The sequence below is a fragment of the Tasmannia lanceolata genome, unplaced genomic scaffold (assembly GCF_043159265.1).
Source record: "Tasmannia lanceolata isolate RefF3 unplaced genomic scaffold, GAP_Taslan_0.1 ptg000002l, whole genome shotgun sequence".
Lineage (NCBI taxonomy): Eukaryota > Viridiplantae > Streptophyta > Magnoliopsida > Canellales > Winteraceae > Tasmannia > Tasmannia lanceolata.
Genome location: NW_027518679.1, coordinates 56,615,689 through 56,643,675, shown reverse-complemented (window position 1 = coordinate 56,643,675; position 27,987 = coordinate 56,615,689). Strand labels below are relative to the sequence as shown.

At 38.4% G+C, this 27,987-nt stretch overlaps 1 protein-coding gene and 1 long non-coding RNA gene across 3 annotated transcripts; one reads left to right on the top strand and one right to left on the bottom strand.

The window, feature by feature from the left end:
• Positions 1–5,819: 5,819 nt before the first annotated feature.
• On the top strand, positions 5,820–7,394 carry LOC143887391 (uncharacterized). The gene is made up of 3 exons (XR_013254152.1): positions 5,820–6,518; positions 6,625–6,664; positions 7,130–7,394. It is a non-coding gene; the product is annotated as an uncharacterized LOC143887391 (long non-coding RNA).
• A 1,156-nt stretch (positions 7,395–8,550) lies between these two features.
• LOC143880329 (TNF receptor-associated factor homolog 1b-like) lies at positions 8,551–23,301 on the bottom strand. 2 transcript variants are annotated; one of them, XM_077383224.1, is made up of 13 exons: positions 23,166–23,301; positions 22,316–22,514; positions 21,140–21,251; positions 20,275–20,363; positions 20,101–20,169; positions 19,883–20,012; positions 18,765–18,923; positions 17,991–18,339; positions 17,209–17,321; positions 14,211–14,361; positions 11,592–12,064; positions 11,015–11,219; positions 8,551–10,285 (listed from the first exon to the last, which is right to left on the bottom strand). In XM_077383224.1, the coding sequence occupies exons 2-13, from the start codon at positions 22,473–22,475 to the stop codon at positions 8,921–8,923; spliced, it is 3,375 nt and encodes a 1,124-aa protein (XP_077239339.1). In that variant the 5' UTR covers positions 22,476–22,514; positions 23,166–23,301; the 3' UTR covers positions 8,551–8,920. The 2 variants fall into 2 exon arrangements, with proteins under 2 accessions (XP_077239339.1, XP_077239332.1); XM_077383217.1 differs by having other exon boundaries at positions 23,125–23,299.
• Positions 23,302–27,987: the final 4,686 nt, after the last annotated feature.

The window sequence follows — 27,987 nt, the reverse complement described above, 5'->3', positions numbered from 1 at the left end:
TTTAAAATTTCGGTTTCGGACCTTGAAATTTTGAAATTTCGGTCTCGGTCGAAATCTGGTACAAAACCCAAATTCAATGTTAAATTTCGGCAGAAAGTTACCGAAATTTCGGTGAAATATTAAATTAATATAAAAAGAAACAGATTTTTTGGGTGAAATTTCAACCTCGGCCGAAATAAATGACCGTTTCGGTTTTGGGTGATTTTGGTGTCGGTCTCCACCGAAATCCGAAATTTCGGTCGAAATTTAAAACCATGCTCTTAGCTCACTACCCCTTCGAATCTCTCTTCTTCTCCCAAATTATTTTTCATTGTTGCCAAGCTTGCCCTTTGTGTCTCTAATTTGGTATGTGTTTGATACATGCTAATGATCTAGACCATTGAATAGTAACTCCCATTATAGTGGGTCCCAATTTAATCAACTATCCACATCAAATGCATACAAATCTTCTTTTAAACGGGTGTTTAAGATCATCCTGTAATGATTTAAGGTTCACAGCTTGTTTCAGAGTAGTGAATCAGCAAAAAGCAATCCAACATAAAAATAATAGAAAAGGTCACTTTTAAAATCAACGGTAATTGGGGGAGAGGGGTATGGGGGTATGTGAGATCAAAACCGTTGATCTTATAAAGCATCACAAGGCAACCCACGTGGTATTGGTCCCATCTTGAACAGATATCTCACACGTAAGATAAAGAACTATAAAAAATCAACGGTTTAGATTCTCTCGGTGGGGAACGACACTTGAGAGTTGAGACCCATGAAGGATCAAGGACCTTTCTTCTTGGGATTTTTCAGTAACTTTTTTGGCAAACACTTCCAAAACGGGATTTCGTTTGGAAAATAAGGACGAAAGTGTAATTGACCAACGATCTGGTCAATTCCAATTTCCAACTTATTTTGCATTTGTCATTTCATTGTTTTTTCCGCATGCGTCGCAACATGGGATTTTGTCTTTATCTTCCAAACGAAATCCTTCCTCTTAACCTAAAAAATAATTTAAAAAAAGTAAATTCAATGTTTACGAAAAACATTTCTCATTCCTGATTGTTTGGAATCTTTGGATGTATGGAAAATATTTTTCAAGAAGTTTTCATTGAATTCGACTCCACGTGAAAATGGACGTAAAATTTGTTTGAGAAAAGTACGGAATGTGGCACATGTTTCGAGGAATTATGGATTTCGGATGCCTTTTAAAACAAGAATGAAACACGGACGATTATTCAAAATCGGGTGGTAAAAAGACCCTGATACCCTTCTGACATCGACAGTCCTCATTTTTCATTACTGCCTATTAAATTGGTGTGCTTCACGACGCTTTTTTTGGTTTGTGTGAATGTGTATTTGAACTGACAGAACCTTGGAATCGTTTCTATCTTGGTCGTCGGAAATAACTAGAGACGGATGGATGCTTGACACGTGTTGGAAAACTTTTTGGAACACTGACAACCCAAAGTTAATCATTATCTTTTCTCACTTCTCTTCTGGCTTAGAACGGTAACGTTATTGAATACGTCTCTTTTGGCTTAGAATCTTTTCACTTCTCTTTGGTCCTCACTTCTCTTTTGGCTTATAACGGTAACGTTATTGAATACGTCTCTTTTAGCTTAGAACCGACGACGTTATTGAATATGTTATTGTTTCTCACGTCTCTTTTGGCTGAGAACGCCGTCGGAATATCAAGTACGCGAAACACTCATTGTTCAAAGATATTAAGTACGCCGTCGGATTTTCTGGGTTCAAACATGTGTTCAAAACGTATTGAGTACGCACCCAGAATATTAAGGGTACGCCACCGGGAATAGGGTGTACGCCGGCGAAAATAATGGGGCACGCCAGTGAAAATAATGGGTACGCCGGTGAAAATAATAGGTACGCCAGCGGAAATAATGAGTACCCCGGCGGATTCTAGAGTACGCCGCCAGAATATCGAGTACGTTGCCAGATTTTCTGGGTTCAAACATATGTTCCAAACGTATCGAGTACGCCGCCAGATTAAGAAGTACGCGGCAAAATATCAAGGGGTATGCCGGTGGAAATAATGGGTACGCCGGCGGAATCTCATACAGAGAGGTGGTATTATTAGAAGACGGCACCGTTCCATATAAAGGCGCCGGAGTTACAAAAAGTTTTTCGACACGTGTCAAGCATCTACCCGTCTCTAGTTATTTCCGACTGCCAAGATAGAAATGAACCCAAGGTTCTGTCGGTTCAAATACACATTCAGACGAACCAAAAGTAGCCTGGTGAAGCGCGCCAATTTAATGGGCAGTAATGAAAAAGGAAATTCCTGTTGATGTCAGAAGGGTATCAGGGTCTTTTTACGACTAGATTTTGAAGAATCACCCGTGTTTCATTCTTGTTTTAAAAGGTACCCAAAATCCGCAATTCCTCGAAACATGTGCCCATATTCCGTACTTTTCTCAATTTATTTTATGTTCATTTTTACAACATAAAACAAAATTTACGTCCAAAGAAATAGAACTATTTTCTTAAACTTATTTTTCTTGATTTTTTTTTCAAGAATAAAAAGGCTTCCCTATTTTCAAAGAAAAATCCAAACCAACTGGACCCTGATTTTTTTCCAAGGAATATTATTTTTCATAGAAAACTATTTTTTATAATTTCTCCCTAGATCCAACATCCACTTAAGTATTTAATTCTTCTACATTATGCCCTGGTAAATGACCATTGGTGGCATTGCGGCATTAATCATGCCGATACCACTTGAAGAACTACCCATTTTGCAAGCAACTAATGATGGTTACAATTTAGAGATTATTGTAAGGAAATGATACATTCGGCCCCTTGTTTTACTTGGGAGAGCCCCCTCTAGTTTAAAAGAGTACCCATAGATACACTTCAGGGGGCTGTCCCTAGTAAAAAAAATGGCAAATATATCACTTCCCATATTGTATTTCTTTTTCATCATCGTCCCTTCCCTATAGGCCCCAAAAAATAATTAGTTGTACGAATCATGCACAGGTCACGTGTGACAGAGATTGAGAACAGCTACTTGAACCAACCCTCCTTATACAACTAGCAAGAAAGCCCATGCTATGCATGGGAGAATAATATAAATAGATAGACAAAAGGCTCACAATAAAAAAACTATTCAAAGGAAATTTAAATAAGATGACTCGATTGCTACAAATTAAAATTTAATACAATTCTTTACTAATGTTTACTTGTCAAAAGATGAAGAACATACACCCTCCCAAAAAAAAAAATATAAGGATCACTTGTGTGCAAAATTGTACATAAAATGATAGGACAAAAAAAAAAGTACAACTAATTAAGCATGAATTTGAAGGTATCTAGTAAGGATGTCGAGGGATCCGCATAAGATCGGATATATAGCCATGTCTTAGTCACGATCCATTCAAATTCTTTAATAGTTGAGACGGATTTGGATCTTGCTTCCCATGTCTTGGTCATGATCCATTTCAAATCGAATCATTTGAATGCCGTACATGGTTAAAATTCTCAGAAGAGGGTGAGGGTGACCTGAAGGCCGTCGAACAGTGCGTTAAGACTTAGGATCAATGGTTAGAGAAGGAAGAGAAGAGGGTGACTCGAGATTTGAGGAAGATGAATGATAAAAAACTGAAAACAAATCCCTTTGAAAAAAAATTCATGACTTATTTTTAATAAAATATTCCTAAAATATTACTTAAAATTATAAAAAATTGGAGGGTTTTTTTTTGGTAAAATAGTATAATAAAAGCAGATTTAAGACTGTCCCACATGTTTTTGCTAGCTGTCTAGATCTGATCGGTAAGAATTTCGGATCCTACGATAGGGATCTAAATTGTGTCCATGGATCTTGCTAATGTGTCCAGATCCTGTTTGTATAAGTTCGGATTCGGATAGTCTATCGGACCCCTAATCTAGTTATACTCATCCCTTTACCAATTATGTAGTTCAAAAACAAAATTTTACATCCTTGGCCAACGATGTCATAAAATTACCTAAAACGTCTTGATCTATTTGATGGGCCAACTCTACTCCTAGTAATTCAAATTGAAATAAGGACCCATATCCCATATAGTCATCTATCATCACTGACGTGTCAATGGACCCAATTGAGGGTCCGATGGATATATCTTAAGGGCAGAGGGCCGAAATCATTTTCCACGTAGGTGTGCATCAAAATTAATCTAACTATTCAAGAAAATATGAAACCTGATGGATTTCTCATGTCATACATGAGTCTCAGCCTAATTATTCACTAACCCATTAAATAAATACACATACTTCCAATTTCTCTACCATGAGTTTGAAGTTAAGTTGTTGCATCTACATTATTTAAGCACATATGGACACGGGTTTACGATGCAGTGGAGAGTGGTATATGGACCGTGCATGTTGCACTAGGTTGCGCTTCTAGGAAGCTTGCAACCCTTTGTGTATGCCATACATCAGCTACCATGGTCTGCAAGTACTGACTGAGCCTCTTTATTAACGGCCTCATCTTCGGACTTGCTTGATGGGCACCACAGATTCCTTCATGTACTTTGGCCATAGCTTTCATAGCTTCTATAGGGCCGAAGCACATAAGTAGCAAATCGTGCTCCTCATGGTAAGGACAGGCTTCTTATCTCCTAAACTATCCAAAAAAAGTTATAGATTCGAAAATTGCAAAGAGCGTTCTGCCGATCGTGCTCTACGTCAATTTAAAAATAGGTACTCTTTGCAATTTTCAAATCTATAACTTTTTTTTAAAGATATTTTTAGGACATAAGAAGCTTGTTCTTACGACAAGCGAGGGGACGTTGGATATCGGATCAACCATGTAAACGTTGGTGATGGGCCTTGCATCCAACAATGGATGAAAAGATGGGAGAAATTGATAATAAAAAAAAACTCCAATTATTAGCATGCAATTGGCCAAGTTCTCAAGAAAATCAAAGAAGAAACAGAAGAAAATTTCTCTCCAAATTCTAAATCATCAAGGATTGAGGAAAAATGAGAAATCTAGGGCTTTATCTCTCACCCTAATACAAAGTTACTTCATAAACTACCCTTCTAACCACAATGGAAATAGTAAACAATGCACAACCAAAGACAACTAAAAATGAGAGTAAAGTAAAGATGCTAAGCTAAGAAAATGTTTGATGGAGTAAAGATGCTAAGCTAAACAAATGTAAAGTAAAGAGGCAAAGCTTAACAAATGTCCATCCATAGGGGCGGCCTGAGCATCAGTTGTCGGTACAGATTGCACATAATACTTCATCGAGTGAATCATCATGGAGAGAATACTTCCTTGGCATCAAATGCCACCATCTTGTTGCCAGGGACTTTCCTTCTTGGCATTTTGATGAGGACTTTGTTAGGTACCTTACCGATACGCCAAAAGCTCCATAGCTGATGGAACACGTTAGGCAAGGCCCTTTAAACCTGTCCCATTCCAGGCTGGGTCCCACCTAGTCCCATACCTAGGCGGGCCCCCACTTAGGACCATAACATACCTTTTCACTGGGTCCCACTAGGCGTGCCACCCAGTATTGGATGGATCACACGTATGCATTCCCGAGGCAATTTTTGCAAACACTGTGTGCACGGGAATGCTGAACTAGTCGCGATTCAATGAGTTTGGCTAGTTTTGACCTGAAGCCAACTCACAGACGAAGTTTGTCAGACAGTGATTTGGTCACTTGTCCAAAGAGAGTGAACAAGTAGGTCGCAATGGTACTGTTTGATCAGTGACCGAAGCAAAGGTCCGCCAGGAGAAGATAAAGACCACAGCGATCGAGGAAAGAGAGAATGAAACGAAGAGTTATTTAGATTAATGATAAAGGAGGCACAAGATACCTGAATATCCAGCACGCCGAAGGGAGTTACACTACAACTACACCATGCTAGGCTATACGCTAAGCTAAACAACCTCCCAAGGATTCTTATTTGGAAGTCTCTTTACTTCTTCATTACAGTTATAACTTGACCACATCCCTTTACGTTGATATCGTCGTGATCTTTGAATCATCTCTACACGTGGCACGATCTCATCCTTCCGTCACCGATTTTTCGGACTAACATGAGCCATCTGCAACATGTCCACATTTGGAACGATTCATAAGATCGATAAATGGTTAGGATCATTCAAGAAGTGTAGTTTCTCAGATCATGTGCAATCCGCAACCATCCTCGCCGTTCATATCTTGTAATCATTCAAATTCTCAGACTCTCTCAAGCCTCTTTTAACCTCATATCTCTTTCATGGTGTCTCATAGATGCCTGTCTCTTGAAAGGAATCAAAAGACAAAAGGATAAAATCGATTCCCTGCATTCCCATTATAAACATCATATCATTTCCCCTCTCTCACTCTCTTTAGATGTGATTCGATTCATGGTCGGTGTTTATTGTTTTCTTCCCACTTTCTACACTGTTTTTTATGTTAAATTCCCTCACTTTTCCTATAGCCTTTTCATCGTTGAAGAAATGAAGAGGCATTTCACCTCACTTATGTTTTTCCTCTTCCTCCCCTTATGTGTCGAGGCTCGTGCCATACAAGAAGGTGGTTTTTTCAACGTTGGCCTTTTTCAATCTTTTTTTAGTTTTTATAACTAAACCACCATGAAAGAATGATTTCTAAGTGTTTTTCTTTTCTTGTATCTGTGCAGAAAAGAACCAACTTGTGGTACTAATACTTCTCAAAATAGAGTGAGTGCTTGTATTTCTTGTCTTTTGAGTATAGTCTTCCTTTTGTGTCTAATTTCTTTTAGCTCTGTTTGGATTGCAAGAAAAACATTTCTTACAATTTTTTTACTTTCTACAATTTAGACATGATTATGGTTAATTTAGAGGGATATATATTAGGGAATGATATTTCCCCCCTCTGACGGATAAAATCCCCCCTTTATAACGTTATTCAGTAAGTTTTAAAGGCAAAGACGTTAAAGGGGGTGAATATATCCTCAAGCAGTGAACCATTCTCACAGAAACCGTTGGGGGGGGGGGGGGGGGGGAAGATATCATTTCCCTATATATTATCATAAATTGAAGGTCTCTCGAAGTAAAAACTGAATAGAGTGGGTTCAAGTCATCTACTTCTGCATGTAAAAAAAATAAGAAATTTTAGAAATGTTTTTTTTTTTGTTTTGATCTTTGATTAATGGGTTTGAGCAGGGAGAAGTTGAGTGCAAGAAGACCAGGATGCAGTGCAAAGAGGAAGGAAATGAAGCTGATGAGAGCGTGTTTGAGACGGGGGATTACATCTACACAAATTCCAAACCCTTAGAATCTTTACAAGTTGCATCTGTGTTTCATTACCTAAGATCTTGGATTTAGAATGGTAGGACTGCTGGTTTATTTTAGCTTCTTGTGTGATCTTGTAGATGAAGTGGATTTCTTTATTTTGGTTTAAATAACAAAAGTGGTTTGGAGGTGGTTCTAATAATTTACTATGGCTACTTCTTTATGAAGGAATTTCTACAACTCATGTGTTCTTTCTTTATTATGCATTAAAATCCTATATACTTCGTTGTTGAAAAAAGTTGACGAGTGTGCCAAGATCTACACGGTACAACCACAGTGAAAATAGTAAACAATGCATGATGAATACACGTACGACTTTACGTAGTGGAGAGATTCCATACCTTCACATGCGAGTTAGAGATAAAATTGTAAGGATGAATAAAAAACAAGATCAAAGACACAAAACCCATGTACTAAAATTCTTGTCTGACCTCTCCTTTTCCTCCCACAATTTCAATCGCAAGAGAACTCAACTCTCAATCTCTCGACCATATATATTTTTTTAACTGAGTTTTCTCAACCTAAGTCTCTCTATCACTTAATCTAATGTGGAAGCAATAGACAAATCTAATGGTTTTATAAACCATCCAAAACCATTTTTCTCTTTTTCTAATCCTTGTAGGAAACTAGGAAGAGAGTCCGGCCATGTGATAACAAGTCCCCAATCCCAAGAATTACCTTGGCTTATTTCCTAACTATCATGAAGATTGATTTTTCGTTGATATCTCCACCATTTCACCATCATGGCAACAATTAGGTGGCACTTTGTTGGGGCTCACAACAAATGGATGGGATGGGTTACAAGAATGGGCACTCTCCCTCTAATAGCTAGCTTTTAGGGGTGAGATCTACGGGGTAAATTCATAAGACAAATTCAGCAATGATGTGTCTATACTCCAGCAGCATACAAGTGGCTTTGTGTGAAATTGCTAAATGGGCTACTGATATTTGCACTGTCAAGTTTTAATGATGGCAAAAAATCAGCTTGTCATTTTTTTTAAAAAAAATTTGCTTTTTGATAGCTTCTTGGGAAATGGGATAACCTTTGACAGCTGTTTAAATAACAAAAGAGAAGATGAGTTAGTGCAGTTATCAAACATGGTAGAGCCATTTCACGGCCCCTCTTTTTCATGACAAATTGGTTTAAGAAGAACATTACGCATCAGATGGTGTATTTTAACACTGGATTTGATTTCCCTTTATGCATATATCTGTTTCAGTTTAGGACATGATCATTAGAATTCACCATGCAGCCTAGAGAAATAATAAACCCTCAATTTTTTTGAAAGATAAATAATAAACCCTCATTCATTCATGAAATATGATAAAAACAGCTGAAAACATTGGTTTGTTAGTGAATATCCAAGGCTGCCCATCCGGATAATTAGGCACCATTTTGAAGACCGGACCACCTTTTCTACATCAATAACAATGTGAGTCAGCTTAAGGCACCCCAGCATTCGCTTCGAAGGCCAGATTTCAATCTCACACTGTAAATTCCCGCAGAATTGGCACTCCATTCTTGATATGAAGGCAGAATCACTCTTTACAAAATGTTTTTTTATCAAAGACTACACCACAATCTAGTTCTGAGACCGGCAATTTCATCAAATAAGTTATTAATGGATGACGACTATCGCAGGGGAGCTCTGTTTCCAACCTTCAATGTCCATTTGCAGGTCTGAATATAGTATACCCATTAACCCCGCAGGCCAAATTAGAGTAATCATGCAGCTGAAATGGGTATCCATCACCATCTATGTTCCTCCTCCCACGCAAAGAGAGATCAGCACAATTCACTGGCCATTGATGGCCCTGAATCATCCCATCAATGTGCCCATTCGTGTAGCCCGACGGCCCCGACATACTAACTTGTGGGGCAAAATCCCCTAGCCCATCATAAGGCCTGCCCCTATAGACCCGCGGCATCCTATCTTGTTGGTACCTGGCTGAAAGATCAAACCCAGAACAGTTGATCGAGGAGCCCACATCCGCAGTGTCCACATTCCGAGGAAAGGTGAACTGCCTGTTTAAAGGAGAATGTTGCCCATTGTTTGGAGACTGGAATATTGCATTAGACTTTGCAGCTTTTCCAATGCTTTGCTCCTCATCAAGCAGGTAGTTGATGATGTCAAGGTGAGGGAACTCCTCTGCCGATACACGAGCTGACACACTGCTTGGCAATTCATCAGCACGGTTCATTCGGGATCCACCACTGGCTGAACCATAAATATCAAGGTTTGAAATGTCATTCATAAGACACGGGTCGATGTGGGGGCCCTCCCTCCATTGGATTTGATGGTGTAGTATTTGTGGAGTCACAGAGCCAAAAGTAAAGCCTGACCCACATGAGCTTTGATCCTTCCTCGTAGAGTTTTGAGGCGAAAGGATTGACGTCGATGCCTGGGCAGGGAGAGGCTGAGAGCAAGACGGAGATGGGTTTAAGGAACTTGAAGAGTGGCGAGGGGGAAAACCGGTTGAGCTTGCACTTATGGTGGTTTTACTTTTACCCATTATGGCATTTCTGTAGGTCTGTGGAACATAACTATGAGTTGATGGTGATGGGTCCGTGCCTAATCGACCAACCGCACTCACAGACCGTGATAATAAAGGTGCAGTTTGAACCATAGAAACAACAGGAGCATTGGATCTAGGATCAGGGATGAGAGGAGCACTTGATACTTGTTGAGTTGTGGTATGCACAATTGGCGTACAAGTGGCCTTTGCTGGCGTTGCAGGCTTCTGAGAATCCAAATTGGAGATAGGGTGAATTTGATGGGGCTTTTTTGGTAAGGGCACCACCTTTTCAGTTTGGCTTGAGCCGTTTGACGATTCCTCCCTAAGTGGAATTGGTTCAGCTGCGGTAGTGTTCCCTGCTGCTGGCTTTGGTAGTGAACTGGATGGCATATTTCTCGTGGGGCTGCTGGGAGAGGATGGTACTTCTGTTGTCCTCTGCTTGTCGGGTGTGTCGACAACAACCTGGTCTTTGACATTCAACTTCTTTTGCAGAGACACGACTTCTTCCTCCTGAGATTATATTCAGTAAATAGCTCACAGAGTCAGAATTGTGGAAGGCAAAAGTTCTGAAATTAGAAAACAGTATGCATCACTGACTCACTCACACGTGCACGCGTATGCGCACTTACATGGTCGCAGCAAATAAAATAACACTACTTACACGGTCAGAAATGCCTAGGTTTATGGTTGTCCAAATATACGGGGAAATGATACCTTCACTCCCTTGTTTTAATAACGGCACTCCTCTCCTTGTTATACACTTCTCTAATTACCTCTTAAACACTAACATTTCTCTCAAGGCTATCAATAGCCAATCAGAGAAGGGTTTCATAAAGGAGTGCCACGATGAAAACAACGGGCCCCACAATGGATTGCGCATGACCCAAAATTCTCACCAATTGGTGAGTGAGACTGCAAGTGTTCAATCAAGGGCACTGAATAACAAAGGCAGACAATAGATTTCTCCAATAAGTACGATGTTAAGATTGCGAGTAATCCATGGTGTACCTCATGCATGCCATACATTTCCCAGCCTTAATGGACCCAGTACCATAGTATACTAACCCCAAAATGCATCTACGAAATCACAACATGCACTCCTAGGATATAACAGTAGCTAAATTTTCAATTCATGCCATGATCTTCAGTTTTATGTCTTGTTAGTCTTATCATGAAAATTTTAAGTCCTACTTTTCCCGATTAAAAAGAGAGAGATGAAAAAAGTAAGAGTGATTCCACCTTCTCAACGAGATGTTGCTCAAGCCACTGTATTCGATCTTTCAAGGAAACAAGTACCGTCTCTGATTGAGGACCATCTCCTTTACAACGGTCAATGGCATCACGAAGACGTCCAATATCAGTAGTAGTTTCTAACAACTGATTATCTGTGTCATGGCCCCCACAAGACTGGTCACATGCGTCTTTATTATGCTGGTTTTTCCCTCTGCAAAATCGAACTAAAACTCAAGCACATCCCAAGTATAACAGCCATGAAGCTATGTCACAAATATAGTTCTCGGGAATTTCTCGGCGAGGGAAAATCTCGGGATATATTAATATTTTTTATTTTTTTCTGGTTTATATTGGGAAAAATGATAAAATAAAATAATTTAAAAATATCTAAATTAAGAAGAAGAAAAATCATGATATTATCACGGTAAATGAAAATATCGCTATATTTTTTAAATTCTCGGGATTATTTCGGGATTCTGTCGTTTTATTAAAATAGCGCAATAAAATCGCTATATTTTGAAAATATCGGAGATAGTTGTGACATAGCCATGAAGCCACAGAATAAAAGCAAGCTTGCAGTTACCTGCTGGGTGATGCTTGACTTTTGCAGTTAGTGGAGTTCCCATTATACGGTCCGTTCATCACAACAGAAGGTACGGAGTCCGTGGAACAAGTTGATGAGCTGTCATCCATAACTGATGGGTTCTTTTTCTTTGCTCTGCCATTTTGTACAGGTAAGCAGCTCATTCCACTACTACTAGCCTCCCTGGCATCTGCAATCTCTGATGTATCTGTGTCACAATTAACAAGACCGGTATCTATGTCTTCTAAATCAGGTCGGAGCGTTTCGCCAACATCATCACCAGTATCGGACACGTCAGAAATATCATCCAGTCTCTCGGGATTTTCAGGAATGCCCCGTGCTTGATTCGCAGAGTTCTCCAAGGTTCTTTTACCAGAAGGGCTATCTTGCTGGTGCTTGTCTTTCCCTGTCACATCAGACATCTCATCCCTTCCCCTATCTTTCCCTTTACGACTGGCCCGTCTCTGTTTAGCCTGGAACAAGATATACAAGGTAAATATGGATTGAGGTATTCAGTTTTATGTGGAGAATTGAGTTAAAGCTTTCGATTTGGCAAGAAGTTTTTGCCTTTGGTAATTTTCCTCCGACAAAAATGAAACCCAAATGAGTTTTACGGTTCAGGAATAACGAATTAAAGCAGCCGTGTTCACCGTGACTGTTAGCCCTCACCACATAGAATACAAAATGGAATATAAAGAAAAAGAAAGGACAACAGACACAATAAAGAAGTCGGAAGAAAAATATTAGTTTCAGACTAACCAACCACAAGTATATGGGTATTTTTTATTACGAAATGACGATTGAAAATGACGAAAGTCCATACAAAATCCCTTCGTCATTTTCATACTGGATTGCGTTGGAAAAATAGTATCTATAAAGTTATTTTATTCTGTTCAAGCCGTTTCTGCAAAAGTCCCTACCAATTCCTTCTTCATTTTCATACTGGATTGTGTTGGAAGGATAGAATCTATAAAGTTATTTTATTCTAGCCAAGCCCTTTCTGGGAAAGTCCCTACCAAATCCTTCATTTCACACCAAGTGGACTGCGACACAAGAAGCCCAGGGTCATTTTCATATCTAAAAAGGAGCAAATGCCTTTCTGCGATAGTCCCTACCAAATCCCTCGTCATTTCATACTAGGTGGATTGAGTTACGGTAATATCCGGCCCCAGTAATATCGAACCGGGTCCCACATATCGTACTTTCCTCTTGCTTGCCTCCCCACGTCACTCATGCACGCTCACGTTCTCTATAAAATGATCCTAACGTAGAAAAACTCTCACTCATTCTTCAACTCCATTTCAAGATCTCAATCATCTTCCCGACCCTATTTTCATTTCCCCCAAAATCAAGCCACCCAACCAAAAAAATATCACATCCAAAAACCCTAACGAGCATCTATCGTTCCTCCAAAACCCTAACCCTAACCCTAACCCTAGCACTTTTTCTTTTTTTTTGAAAATGAAACCCTAACCCTAGCACTATCCCTAGATTCTTGATGGCATCATCAAATTTAGCCATCAAAAGCAATGTGAAATCTCTAACCCTAACGAGCATCTATCTTTCCTCCAAAACCCTAACCCTAACCCTAGTTCTATCCCTGGATTCTTGATGGCATCCTCAAATTTAGCCATCAAAAGCAATGTGAAATCTCCACCACCCTTAGGTATTGGTCCAATTTTTTCAACAAAGCTAAAGTACATTCTATGTTATTCTTTGAAGAAACATGTATTTCATCAGCCATCACGCATCGGGCTATGGTCATATTGCCACTAACGCCCAAATAATAGATAGCATACATTCATAGTCATCACATTACACAAGTGCCTTCCTTGAACCAAGAAAGTTTCTATGTGTTTGTTCTGCTTCTATTCCCACTGAATTTCTTTTCAAGGCTAGTAGCCCTTTGATTTGTAAATAGAGTATTTCATTCTTACCATATATAATTTGTGAATATTAAATATAACAAATGCCATACATTATACGCATATTCCTTATTTGTTATTGGGCATTTCAAGCTCTTTGAAGGACAAACTTGACCATAGTTATTGTTGGCAGTTTCTAAGTTTCTCTAGATATGACTGCCCATTGTGAACTTGAATTATCATGGAAAACTAAATATTTGAATTTTTTTTATGAAGCACAATAAAATATGGATGATGCATATAAAAAAACTGTTTTCCATTTTTGATAAGGTGCTGATGGATCCCGGAGACAAAATCCAAAATATGGATGATATGATCATATGATGCTTTGGTCCAAATCCACAAACAATTTGTATAATTAAAAAAATTAGATTGATTAAGGAAGAAGCGTGTACAAAAACAAGTACCCAACAAAATGCTAGCATCAAATTTTCTTTCATTTTTTTTTTTAGTTTGTGCTTTTGCTGTTGAAAACGCAAAAAGTGTCAATCTACACATTTCAAAGGAACTTTAGCTGCCCAACAGGCATCAACACCATCCGCCTAAAATATTGCAAGCAGTTGCAATGTCAATAGCAACATGGATCTTGATTTAGAAAATAATCAATCACAGAATCATAGACTGCATGCCCACAAAATAGGAACGGATAGGACAATGACGAAGTTATGTGTGGAACTTAGTGAAGGGACAAAACCTGTTTTTTCTTCGCCCGTTTTTCCTTATCAGTTGCTCCACGCTTTGACTTCTGTTCACTTTCAGCTAGTCCTGCTGCCTCCTCTTCGCGAATGAGGTCCTCTTGTCGCTTCAAAGCAACAGCCTCCTGGTAGGCAACTTCGATTCTATTGCTGTAACACGAAAGTAACAAATTTATTAATACAAAAAACTACAGGGCAACATTCAAAAAAAAAAAAAACTGGACGAATATATTAAATTATTCATTTTTCATAAATGACACAATGCTAAAGTTTAAGGACTAAAAAGAAATAGAACACCAAAACAGAAAAGGCTTGTCCAGGACATATTTGAGCAACTGAAAACACTGGCAAAGACACATACCGACTTGGCAGAACCAGACAATGTTCCTTGCCCAATCTATATATCAACTATAGAATCTGGAGATCAATTGCAACTAGTCCACGAAAGCTCAATGTTGCCCACAAACCATATTAAATGACAAACTAGTTTTTTTAAGGAAAGCAAACTTTTTATTACTCGAAAAAGAAAAAAAGGACAAGGGATCCTAACAACGACCAGCAGTGGCACAAAGAACAAACAGAAAAAATCGAACTATGGTAAACGATAAGAGTTAGATACAATTAATTTGTCCCTAAATGATCCCCTTTTCATGAGATCATCGGGAAAGTTGTTCGTTGATCAAAGGACAAGATTAAGGATAGAATCTATCCTGGTCAGAACATCTCTAATTTGCTAAACCAGATTGGGAAATATCCTTAGGCCGTAGCTTTTCCCCAAGGCCCATGAGAGAATACTGGCTGAATTACCCTCGATCCATAGATGCCCTCCCGGATTGTCTGAAACTATCTTTAACCCTCTAGAAGAGCCTTCATTTCACCCTCATTGGAAGTTAACCCAGTTGATGTTCTACAAGGATAACATAGATGTAAGCTCAAAAATGGACAAGTTCCTATGCGATGTGCCCAGCTGTACGGCTGAGTTAAGGGTTCAGGATCGTCAAACATGAGTTTGATAATAAGAAACAGTTCGTTCTAGGGAACATAAACAGAAGCTTGCATCAATACAATTAACCTTCATTCCAATAAGTAGAAAATTTAAAACAATCAATCAACATCAAATAACCTGATGAACTGTACGAACTGTCAAAGGAAAACAAGGAATTGAAGACCCTTCCTAGTAAAATGCTTGGTTTTGTAATTTACCGTCAAAGCTGGTAATTGTTCAATGGGAATGCAAGAACATTCTTTAGATGTAGAGAAATGCACGACACCAGGTACTCAAACTATACAGTAGATAGATTACGCAATATAACAAGGGAATGCGAGAACATTCTTTAGATCTAGAACACAGCACCATGTACTCAAACTATACAGTGGATAGATTTAAACCGATTCTACCGTGATAGATGAGGAAAGAGATTTCTAGGGCTTTTCTCTAAAACCAGAACTTTCCTAAAACTGAAATTGGAATGTAGATGTTTTACTCAGAATAACACACAACCAATGTTTTCAAATCTGCAGCCTAGATTACTGGCTCCGCAATTTATTATCTGCAACTAAGATAGTGAAAGTATGATGCCTAATAAGAAGAAATCAATTAGGTGGCAGCCTCCTTTGGTGGATCATCCCAAACTTAAAGTTGAAACCCTCGAAATCAATTAGTTGGCAGCCTCCTTTGGTGGATCATCCCAAACTGAAAGTTGAAACTCTCTTTCAGAAACCAGGATCAACGAGTAGGTGTCATTAGGGTTCACGAACTGACAATAAGAATGGTGCTCTCAGTCCCATAGGGATGAGAAATTCAAGTGAAGTAGGTGTTCTAGCCTTCTCCAAGCTTCGAAGTCAGTTACAACCTTGACTCGTAGCATAATCTTGGTAGATGATACTGTCGTGATGGTAGTATTTGAGGATGTATGATCATCTTTGTCATTCTTGTATTTCTCTTTTACATTAGTAGATGCCATTGTTTTCATTGAAAGAATAACACAATGTCCCCAAAAAAAACATCATATCAAGTCTCCATCTAATCAGCACGATGTCCCATCTCCTATAGCTTACCCTAGCCCCGGCTGCAATACAGATGGGTAAATTGAGTCTAACACCATACCGCATCTAACCTTGGCAGACACTTATCATCTTATCTTCCAAATTTAATTCCCCAAAATTAATATGTTTATCTATAAACAAATTCCAAAAAGTTCAGCAAACATTACACAAACAATCACAAATATGCCCAAGCGGATAAGTAAAAGCTTTGGCCGTGAATAATTGCAAAATTTAAGCCGTGGTATAATATAAAGTATAAACGCCTGTCTAAGCTAAAAATATATATATGGGTGTCGATGGATCCAAACAGTCTGATGGACCTATCCGAATCCAAAGTTTAATGGACAGAACCTAGACACACTACTAGGATCCATGGACATATTTTTGGATCCCGATCATAGGATCCAAAAAATTTACCGATAGGATCCAGACAACAAATAAAAGTCCGCCGGACAGTCCAAAATCCGATATTATTGTATTATTTTATGAAAATACCCTACAATTTTTATTACTATTTCAAGGGTAATTTAGTAAAAGTAAGCCATTCATCTGTCTCAAGTCTTGAGTCAGCCTCTTCTTTTCCCTCTCTAACCATAGACTTTAAGTCTCTAATCTGCTGCATTGTTGCCGTTGCAACTCGCCCTCGCCCTCTTTTGAGAATTTTAAAAGTGTACAACACTACAATGTAAGTAGGACCTACTAGGACACTCCGATAGACGGTCCGATTTGAAATAAATCGTGACTGAGACATGGAAAGTAGGATCCGAAGAACACTCCAAATCCGATCAGACTGATAAGGGATTTGAATGGATCGTGACTGAGACATAGGTGGATCCAGTCCAAAGTGGATCCGTTGACACACCTAAAAATATATAACGCAGAAGTCATTACCTGAATGAAACTGACAATATTATCCTATCTGAAGGTGTCAACAATTCGAACGTTGATTACCTGAAGATGTGGGCTAGGACAAATATCTCTACAGTCCTACGACCCAGCTCTGTAAGTCGCCTTTCATCACGCTCAATTGAATCTTTGTTGAATTCCTCACCGGAACTTCCATCCTAAAAAAACAAAGAGATCCAGAGCCATCAACAGAGTATAACATGAAATGCAAGCATAAAAGCAGCAATAGATAAAGAATTCAAACAACAGATATTTCATAAGGAAAGCTATGAAACCGAAAGTAACATAATAAAAAAAAACTTTACAAATCCTAAAGGGAAACCTACAAAGATTGAAAAGCTAAGCAAAAGCGCTATTCATTAGCACTCAAGGTGTTAATGAATATGTCAAATGAAAGTTCCCAAAGGCTATCTAGATCATTTAACGAAAATTCCCTCCTTTTCCCAATTCAACCAGGTCAAAATATTCAACTCATCCAACACACAGGGCCAACATGTCCAAATCTTACTCTATGGTCAAATGACTATGAGTCCAACCATCAAATAAATATCGTATCACCAACCCGAGGTCAGGTAAAGTAGCAATAAAGATGGCATCTCCCTGAACATTTTAGTTTAAAATTTTGTCTAGCAAAATAATAACACTTTAAGAACCTGAGATTATATTATGCTCAAAACTAGTGCACACTGAGCTTGTATTTTTTAAAGTTCATCAAAGAATAGTGCAGTTCTTGACTAAAGGATCATGTCCAAAGAAACATGAGAAAGCACAGGTCTTCTTCAGAAGGTGCCTGAATGGCATAACAAGTTCATAATTATCTGGCTTACCTTTGTACGGTCCTGGGGACCCTTATCATCTTTTGGAGGCAATGGCTCGAGGGCTGCCCTCTCAAGCAGTACCAACACATCATCAGCCAAAACAAACATGTCCTTCTCAACACGAACAATGGGAGCTGGCATTTCCTCCAGATCCACTGGTTTTGGTCTCCCTTTCTTGTTCTTTGTTTGGCATTCAAGAGCCTTCAGACCGCTGTAGAGGGAATCCATTACCAATGTCGACGTGACTTCCTTCTCTATAAAAAAATGCTTCACAACTACTTTCAAGATCACATCGGTTAAGTCTCTCGACATGTGACGCCTTGAATTTTGGTCAACGCCTAACCAAAAAGCACGGAAGCTGCAATCACCCCAACCAACAATTTGTTAAATGCATAGCAACTTACAAGAAACTTGATGCAGTGGTGGCTGCTCTCACATGCAACAGACCATCTGCAAAATGCCTTTTGCGATGGGTGCTAGCAAATCCCCATAAATATATATATATATATATATATATATATATATATTAAGAAAAAAATATAAAATATCGTAAAAATATCGTGATATTATCATGGTAAATGAAAATATAGCTACATTTTTTTAATTCTCGGGAATATTTCGGGATTTTGTCATTTTATCAAAATATCGCGATAAAATTGCTATATTTTGAAAATATCGGAGATATTTGTGACATAGCCTTAATGCTTAAGATGCATGTAACTGAAATCCATTAGTGTTTGATTTATTGTTTATAACAATTTTAATAGGGAAAACAGACTCTACCTTGACCACCTCACTTTGTCCTCAATCAACTTGCCAAGCTTGCCTCTTCGTTCCTCAACAAAACGTCGGCAAATCAGTTCTACATTTGATAGATATACCCGAACCAGTTCTCTCCTATACTGACAGTCAAGGCAACGAAAAGGGCGGTGTGCTTTCTCCCTCAAATATCAAAGAGCAAAAGAAGAAGCAATTAACAAAATCGTAAATTCCAGTGCATTATCAAACAGGTAAATACACTATCCAAAAATCAACTATACCAAAAAGTAGGAGTTCCACTAGTGAACATGCATATTCAACTGGGAGACAAATTCACATATTCAGTTATTTATTAAAAGAAAAACGAGAAAGAAAGAAAATCACACACACAACAAATACACAGTGCAGTTGCAAATAAATAATGGGTGAAGGATTTGAGATTTCAGCCACAAACAAAATAATTAATAGTACCTCTTTGTTTCATTGCTTGTACGTAAAAATCCATAAGACAGATATAAGCAAAAATTGAATACAAATAACCCTAGGAACTTGTAGCATGAACGTCTAGCAAAATCAAACTGAAGAATAATGACAAATAGAAAGAGTGAAACAGTATTTTCTGAATAAGTCGAATCTTAAGGAAGAATTGCTATCAGGAAACAACAACTATGGGCCGGCTCTCTAGCTTGGAAGAGTGTTGCAGAGCCAGCTTTGGTCATTGGTAAGCCATACCTTTCTGCCATCTCTTTTTCCATTTTGGGTGTGATGGTTTAAAATTTCGAAACGAAAGTACATAAATCCGAAATTTCACCAAATAACAACATTTCCACAAAAAATTTAAAAATTTCCATCGAAATTTCCGAATTTTCCACCAAAATCTTGCAAAATACCCAAATTGTTTTCTGAAATTTTAACATGATTTAGGCCAAAATTTCGGCCAAAACCGAAATTTGGTTCCGGTTGTGGCCGAAAGCAACATTTAAACCATGGTGTTCAAATGAAGTTCATTTACCAACGAAAAAACAACTATGAGGCCAGCATGCACGGAAAGCAGCGTAAAACACAAAACTGTAAATAAATAACAGCACTAACGGAAAGCTATACATTAACAACTAATAATTCATAGCAATAACAATAAATACCTGATAACTTGAACCTGAGCCTTGATAACAAGAGTATCAGAAACAATAAAGCCATCATACATTTTTGATAACTCCATAAATTTTTTCCAACCCCAATCATGCTCTTTCTTCCAGAACCGGTGTAATGTATCTGCAAAACATCCCTAAAGTTTATAAGCTCCTACATGCATAAAAATTACAACCAAGAAAGAATGCAAGATATCTTATTTTCAACCAACCAGAGTATTTAGACTTCTTTGGATCTTTATTCACCACAGCTATTGTGAATTGTGCAAAATGACTCCATCCTGTCAATATTTGGGGGAGAATAATCAAATATAGACATTAAGTACGGACAACCAAGAACATAGGTCTCATATAACAACAGGAAATTGATTCAACATATCACAAACCTGGAAGAAGTTTGTCATGATTAGCGACACAGAGAAACAAAGAGAGATGATTGCAGACATCACATCCTTGGGGATAGATTAAAATGTACCTGCAAATCTATTTCATCATGTTTGCAATGAACTCAACTTGCATAAATGCATAAGCTCGTGTATAACACTATCTTGGTTATCATTCCCCCCCAAAAAAAAACTATCTTGGTTGGAATACTATGGTTGTTCATTTGGAAGATGCACACTAAAAACAGAACAGGGAGAAGAGAGATTTGTATGTACGTGTATAGAACCTTTGAATTACCAAAAGGATGAAAGTATAGATGTGTGTGTGTGTGTGTATTGAATGGTCAAACATATGAAGGTATTGGCAAATGAAAGAAATAATCCAAGTCTTTTTGCCATTTATTTAGAAGCTGTTCCAGATGTGGGCATGACTTTAGCTGGTGTCAGGATGTCACACCAGAAGAACAATCAATGTCTTGATAAATTCACACACACACACACACACAAACGCTCTTAAATTTTACCAAATACCTGATGAACCCAATGACAGTACATTCTTTAGTTGAGCTTAAAAGGTATTTCACGTTCAGAATTTCAAATCAAGTAACGAACTACTCCGTATGCACAGATATAAGTATATGCACATAGATAAGGTGTGTGTGTGTGTGTGTGTGTGTGTGTGTGTGTGAGAGAGAGAGAGAGAGAGAGAGAGAGAGAGAGAGAGAGAGAGAGAGAGAGAGAGATCCATATATTTGAAGCATGAGAATACAAACTGACTGACACAAATTGAAGAAACAAGAAGAATACAAAGAATTAAAATAGAGATGAATATTATTTAAAAAAATAGAGATGAACAAACAACCCGTACCATTTGTACCCGCCAACCTCGAATGCATCACTTTGGTGTTCTCTTTTGCTAATTTTTGAAAAATTTTCTATCTTCCATGTAAACTTGACATATAGCTCAGAAGGCTTTGCCCCTAGAAAATCATTGAATAGTCATCAACAATTCAAACCACATGATTACAATGCAGTATAGCTCATATACAACCTGGCTAAGCAGTGAATACATAAAATCTTGAAGATTTCTTTTCAATGAACAAAAAAAAGCATGTAAGCCTTAAAGTTCAGCACATAGAATCTAAGACAGCACGTAAAATGCACATCATGTTTGTTTTTCTTAGCAGCTTTCAAATACAACAATCTAGTTTTGTTTCCCAGCATTATTACAAGGGAAAAGTGTTAGGCTCCTTTGGGTAGTTTTGTTTCCCAGCATTCTGTCATGCACATATGTTCACAAGAAACTAAAAGCAGTGCCAATTTAACTGATAAATCTAAAAACCATTTAATTTGCAGTACATCTATTTTTCTTCAGCTATAAAGGCATAATTGAATTATCCCAACAATAGAGGAAACTAATAATGACAAGGGGTATTTAGCAACACACTTGACAAGCAACTCCCAATGTTTGAGCATCTCCCCAAGAATAAGACATTAAAAACGCCCTGCCCCAAAAACCCACCACAAAGAGAAAACAAAAATAAAGTAACATATCCCTCGTTACACAAGTAATAATCAATAAGTATTCTTCCATTGCCACAACTTCCCAAAACTGGTAAATTTTATTCGGCCCCATGAGAATAATGGATATACCTGTCTAATAGCAGCTCTCACAGAACAAGATTGATGAACTCAGTACCTAATATCGCATGTTCCCTCTAAATATTCGTTAAGGTATGAAGATACTGATTACTAACAAACTTACAGCACAACAATACACCCTAAGCCTAAGTTTTCCTCATTTAAGGAAAAGCAGACAAATCACTAAGTGTGAATTAAGGGAATTCCCATAAAACCCAATCAGTCGACAGAACAAAATTATCGGAAAGTAATATAACACAAAATGAACATAAAATAAAAATAAAAATGTTACAGAAATTAAAAGGAGAAACGGCGATGGAAAACAAGGATAAGTAAAGAGAAAACATAGAGAGATATCATTCAAAAAAAAAAAAAAAACATAGAGAGATGCGGATGAACATACCACAGTCGTCATCGTCATCGGTGTCCCAATAAGGGGGTGAAGTAGATGGGGTGCTATTCTCCACCTGATCGCAGGATCGCCATTCTACTAGAGAATCCCCATACTGGCACTGCTGCCTGCTTGAGATTGCCCCATTATCCTCGCTTGCACTCTCAGCCATTACCCACTCCAACAATTTTCCCTAAAAACTCCCTTTCACCTGAGCAAAAAGAGACCAACCACAAAAATGAGTTAACACCCAAAATAAACCAATTATAGAAGAACCCAATTTAGAAAATCATAAAAACTCTCCATCTTCTCGAAAAGATGTTCACAGGCTCAAAGCCAATAACCTATCTACAAAATTACAGAAGAATACAAATCAAATAAACCCTCAATATTGTTCATTTCTCCATCCAACCCTAAAACAAAGAAGCCTAAAAAAACTCCATTCCTCTCCAAAAGCATCAATAAAAGAACGTAGCATTGTAGGTCAGAAAACCCTCAATCATCACTATTTCTAGCCGCCAAGATGTCATAACCAAAAACCCTCATCCATAAAGCTAATTCTAGAAATACCCCACATCCAATAAAACACCCAACATCAACAAAACATAATAAGACTGCAAACAGAAGAAAATATTCATAACCCAATATCCAAAACCCAATGCCAGGCAAACCCACATCGACAAATCCCCAACCATCTCTCCAAAACTAGAAATTTCAGACTCAGTACACAAAAACGCATATCAAAAACCAATTGAAGCAGATAAGCGAAAAACAATCCAACAAAAAAATTGAAGCTAGGTTGTGGGGATCTAATAGAATACCTGTAATGAAGATAAAAGCTCGGAATGGGGAAAGGAAGCACCTTTGTTCTCCGATGAATGGTGAGAAAACAGGGAAAAGGGAGAAGAGATTTGGGCCGGAGGGGCAGCAGTAGCAAAGCCACGGACGGAAAAATTAGGAAGATATAAAGGGCTCCTCCTCGCGCTTTCTCGTTTCAGTCTCTCTTTCCTTCTAAAGCCAAAAAGGGTAAATAAATAAATAAGTGGAATGCTAAAGTGAAGGGCGTCCTAAGAAAAAGCACCCGCAAGTACACACTAAGTGTGACACATATATAAGGTCATTTTGAAAACCACTAATCATTCTAAGTGATGGGAAATGTGTGCGTACTCGGTCGAGTAGATAAGCTTATCTACTCGGTCGGGTTAAAAACAGTGGGGGCCCATATTTTTGGGGTGATCCAAACCATTCATTTGAAAGGCCCTTACCTAGATAAGGTGTCCACCAAAAATCAGCCCCATAGGATCATCCTAACCCATGCAACAGTGGAGGGAAAATGGGAAAAAATGGACAAACACAGCTTGTTCACAAATCTGCCCATTTTTCCCTCCACTGTTGGATGGGTTAGGATATCCTATGGGGCTGATTTTTGGTGGACACCCTATCTAGGTAAGGGCCTTTCAAATGAATGGTTTGGATCACCCCAAAAATATGGGCCCCCACTGTTTTTAACCCGACCGAGTAGATAAGCTTATCTACTCGACCGAGTACGCACACCTTTCCCCTAAGTGATTCTATTTGCCTATATGGAATTAGATACTTTTTCATACTTTTTCAGTATTCATTTATGTAGTAAAATCAAAATGTAAGGAGTCAAAAGTTTTTCAGTTAAATAAAAAATACTAAGTTAATATTAAACCATCTCAGTTAGAGATTGAACCATCAATGAGTTACAAAATTTTAAATTCAGCCCTAATTCCAAGGGATCTAATCGCAAGCATCTACACAACAATAGAGACACAATTAAGGGTGTCAATTTTGGCTCGGGCTCGGAAGCTCGCTCGAGCTCGGCTCGAATCCTTAACGAGCCGAGCCGGCTCGTTAAGCTTAACTAGCCGAGCCTGAGTTAGGCCAGGCTCGGCTCGGCTCGGCTCGTTAAGAATTTAATATATTTAAATATATATATTATATATTAATATATACATTAAAAGGGTTGTACATGGAGTGAAAGGCGGGACAAAATATGTCACTTCATTTTTGGAACCCCATTTGTTACTAGGACCACCCCCCATAGTGTAAAAAAAGTAGTCAAATTACACTAGTAGGGCTGTCCAGGGAAGATGAGGGGTGTGAACATAATATAACCCGAGCTCGGTAAGGCTCGCGAGCCTGGCCGAGCCGAGCCGAGCCGAGCCTCACTTGTGAGCTTAACGAGCCGAGCCGAGCCTGGCCAAGCTCGGCTCGTTTACACCCCTAGACACAATAGAGTCAAACATCATCAACGAAGAATCGAAGCACCGGTTTCACACCTTTCCAAGTTGTTTTGGGCAAGAATCCTAGAGGCCCACTAAATTTACTTCCACTGCCTACTACAGCCACTAAAGCTCACAAGAAGGTAAGCTCCCAGGAAGGTGGAGGAACTATGGGAAAATTTGCAACAAATCCATAGTTTAATTGAGAGGGTTACTCCGCGAAGGCCCTCCGATGCTTAAGTCAGTGGCAACAACAGATAAGGAATACTCAACTAAAATAGTAAGTCTTGGGAATCGTGTCCCTTACCTTTTGGGTTTTATCCCTATTTATAGTGGTTGAGGGTGTTAGGGCTAATCTGTAATTTCCCTTGTGGTATGATTACCATATTGCCCTTAAGCGGGTGGCAATGAGCCGTAAATACCGCTTCTTGACTGTGGGGAATTACATCGTTACCCTTTTGGCATCTAAGGGCCTTTTGACACGTGGAGCTTATCGATCGGGTGGTTATTTTTACCCCCTATCAGAATCTATCCAATATGGCCTTTTATTCCTTTTTCTACTAATGCTTGCAGTTTAGAAGAACGTGGGCACTTGAAACAGTATCTTCAAAGCCCACATAGAAGTCTGAGAATTTATGGGTTTTTAGGTGTATGACCTGACCCAGAACCCATCCAAAACATCCACCCGAACACCCTTTTATTTCAACCGTGGGACTTCTTGGAAATCAACACTTCCGTCCCACCTTTTTGCCATCTTCAACAACACCCTGAGAACAACTAATTGTTGCTGCTCGTTTCCACATCTAAATCCCTCCTTCCTTCAGCTGATTGTGACCCCTCTCAACCATAAATCCCAGCCATCTCATTCCCTTCTCAAACACCTAGCAACCACCTTTTTCCCTACCCAATTTTCTCCTAGTTACCACCCACCAATTCTCATAATTCCACACAACAAATTTTTCCCAAAGCCTTAACTGAAAATACCTTAAATTCAGGCCATCTTTAGCCTTTCCTTTACACCCCATTCACTCTTTCCTCCCTCTTCATTACTGAAGAAAATATAGCATTGAATTCCAAGCATCTTTGTAAAAATGAATCTTCGTGTAATGATTGTCATGGTGGTCCTTCCAAATCATCAATTGTATGCCATTTTTGAGGTAAAAAGGGACACTACAAATTCAATTGTAAATATAAAAATTTGCACCATGATAGATTTGCTTGGGTAGTAAAGAAATCATTATCCAAATGAATCCAAGAAAAATATGGGTTCCCAAAACCCAAAATTTATCTTATTAGTACTCTTATCTAGATCTAGGATTTTGTAATAAACTGTTTAAGCAAGAATTTCTTGCTAGGATATGATATTTTGATATGCATTTTGCTTCAATGCCTTTAACTTCTATCTTATGAAATTCGTATCTTTATGATAAGCTTGGATTGTAATATCTCTTATACAATTAGTAGTGATTGATTCTTAAACCCCTCTAACAATATCTTTTTGAAACTTTCTAAAGATAACCATCTAACTACTAAAAAACAGGAAATACCTCTTATGGACTCCTAGTAAAAATAAACTTTCCAACTACTAGTGCCCTATTGGCTAAAGGAACTAGAAAAAGCAAGAAAGATAGTCTTTGAAATAAGTTAGTTTCCTAAAACTTCTCTTAGATTGCTTTTTCGGGACAACATGTGCAAGATCCTCAGGAGATGCAGCTGCATTACAATGTTACGAATCTAAATCGGTTCGTAACGGATTTGATCTTCTTAGAGGGAAGATCAGCCTCTTGACCCACTTCGAGGGAAGGGTCATCCTCCTCTGTGCACAAAACACACTATTTTGGGGATAAAATTCTCATTGAACAAAGAAAGGCTATGTACAAGTTATTTATTAAAAATCCGTAACCTAGAGATAAGTCTTATCTCTAAGACTCTAACTAACTAAATAACTACAAAGCAAATCTCAAAATAACAAATATCTCAACCGATTTATTTCAGCCAAGGTGGGACTCAAATAAGCACGTAACATTCCTCCCTCCTTGAAATCAACCTTGTCCTCAAGGTTGGATCATTGGAGAAGATAATTTCTTCCGCCGGGGTCCCAAATCTTAGTGGGCATCATCTTCACGAAAAATATAGTTGAATTCAATGGTTGAAACAACTCCATCTTCCAACCGATCTCATCGTGTCGTTTATCAAAGATCATTTGGTGCGTGTTCTTGGAATGATTTAGATGATAACACACGAATGGCCGTGGATGAGTCTTTTCGATTGCGCAGTACAGATTGAGGGGAAGATGAACGGTGGACTCTTCGGCGATGACCTTTCTTTTGTATCTTCTTCGCCTTTTCTAATATCTGTTTTCTTTCTCTATTCTTCTTTTCTCATCTTTTTCTATTTCACCGTTTCTTTTTTGGAACTTTCTTTTTTTCGATTTGCTTTCTTTCATCTTCGCGCATTTCTTTGATTAGCATGCTGATTTTGTTGAGGCCTTCCGCAAATCGCCTTTGCTCTTCTATCATTCTTGAAACATATACTTTCATCTTCTGAAAATCATCACGCAGGGAATCCAAAATCTCCAATGATGTATTCATGGCGCAGGACCGGCTGCTCTGATACCAATCGTTACGAACCTAAATCAGTTCGTAACGGATTTGATCTTCTTAGAGGGAAGATCAGCCTGTTGACCCACTTCGAGGAAAGGGTCATCTTCTTCCTCTGTGCACAAAACACACTATTTTGGGGATAAAATTCTCATTGAACAAAGAAAGGCTACGTACAAGTTATTTATTAAAAATCCCTAACCTAGATAAGCCTTATCTCTAAGACTCCTAACTAACTAAATAACTACAAAGCAAATCTCAAAATAACAAATATCTCAACCGATTTATTTCAGCCAAGGTGGGACCCAAATAAGCACGTAACATACAAGAACTAAGAAGCAAGAACTGACTGTGGAAAAGAGATGTCACTGGCAATATTTTTGCCATGAAACAGAGATTAAAACAGTGTATCCAGCTGGAAAGAGTGGTCGTCGGGGCAAACACGACAGCAAAGTAGCAAACACATGGACTGGAGAGAGAGAGAGAGAGAGAGAGAGAGAGAGAGAGAGAGAGAGAGAATTTTTCCACTTAAATTATCTTCTTCATCACAGTTAATTTCAAAATACTTCAATTGGTACACGCAAGAAATAGGCTGATTCGGCAGCTTTTTGTTCAATTGGAGTCAAATTCTCATTAGGATGAAAATTCCAAGCGGTTTTTGATTGCCACATGGGCCGACATACAACCAACAAGGATATCCTACTAAATTGAAAAAACCTTTTCCATGTAATCCAAACAAGCACGCAACAATGTTTTTTACAGAAAAAGAATGATATCGGTCTACTTTCCTTCTTTTTTGTGGCTTCTAAATGAAGCCTTAGGGTCCATTTGGATG

Coding starts and splice junctions, on each gene's coding strand:
- LOC143880329 (XM_077383224.1), bottom strand. CDS start 22,475: ATGGCTGAGAGTGCAAGCGAGGATAATGGGGCAATCTCAAGCAGGCAG. Junction 17,322..17,990: donor GTCCCCAGGACCGTACAAAG/GTAAGCCAGATA, acceptor TTGTTTTTTTAG/GATGGAAGTTCCGGTGAGGA. Junction 11,220..11,591: donor AGTCAAGCATCACCCAGCAG/GTAACTGCAAGC, acceptor TCGATTTTGCAG/AGGGAAAAACCAGCATAATA.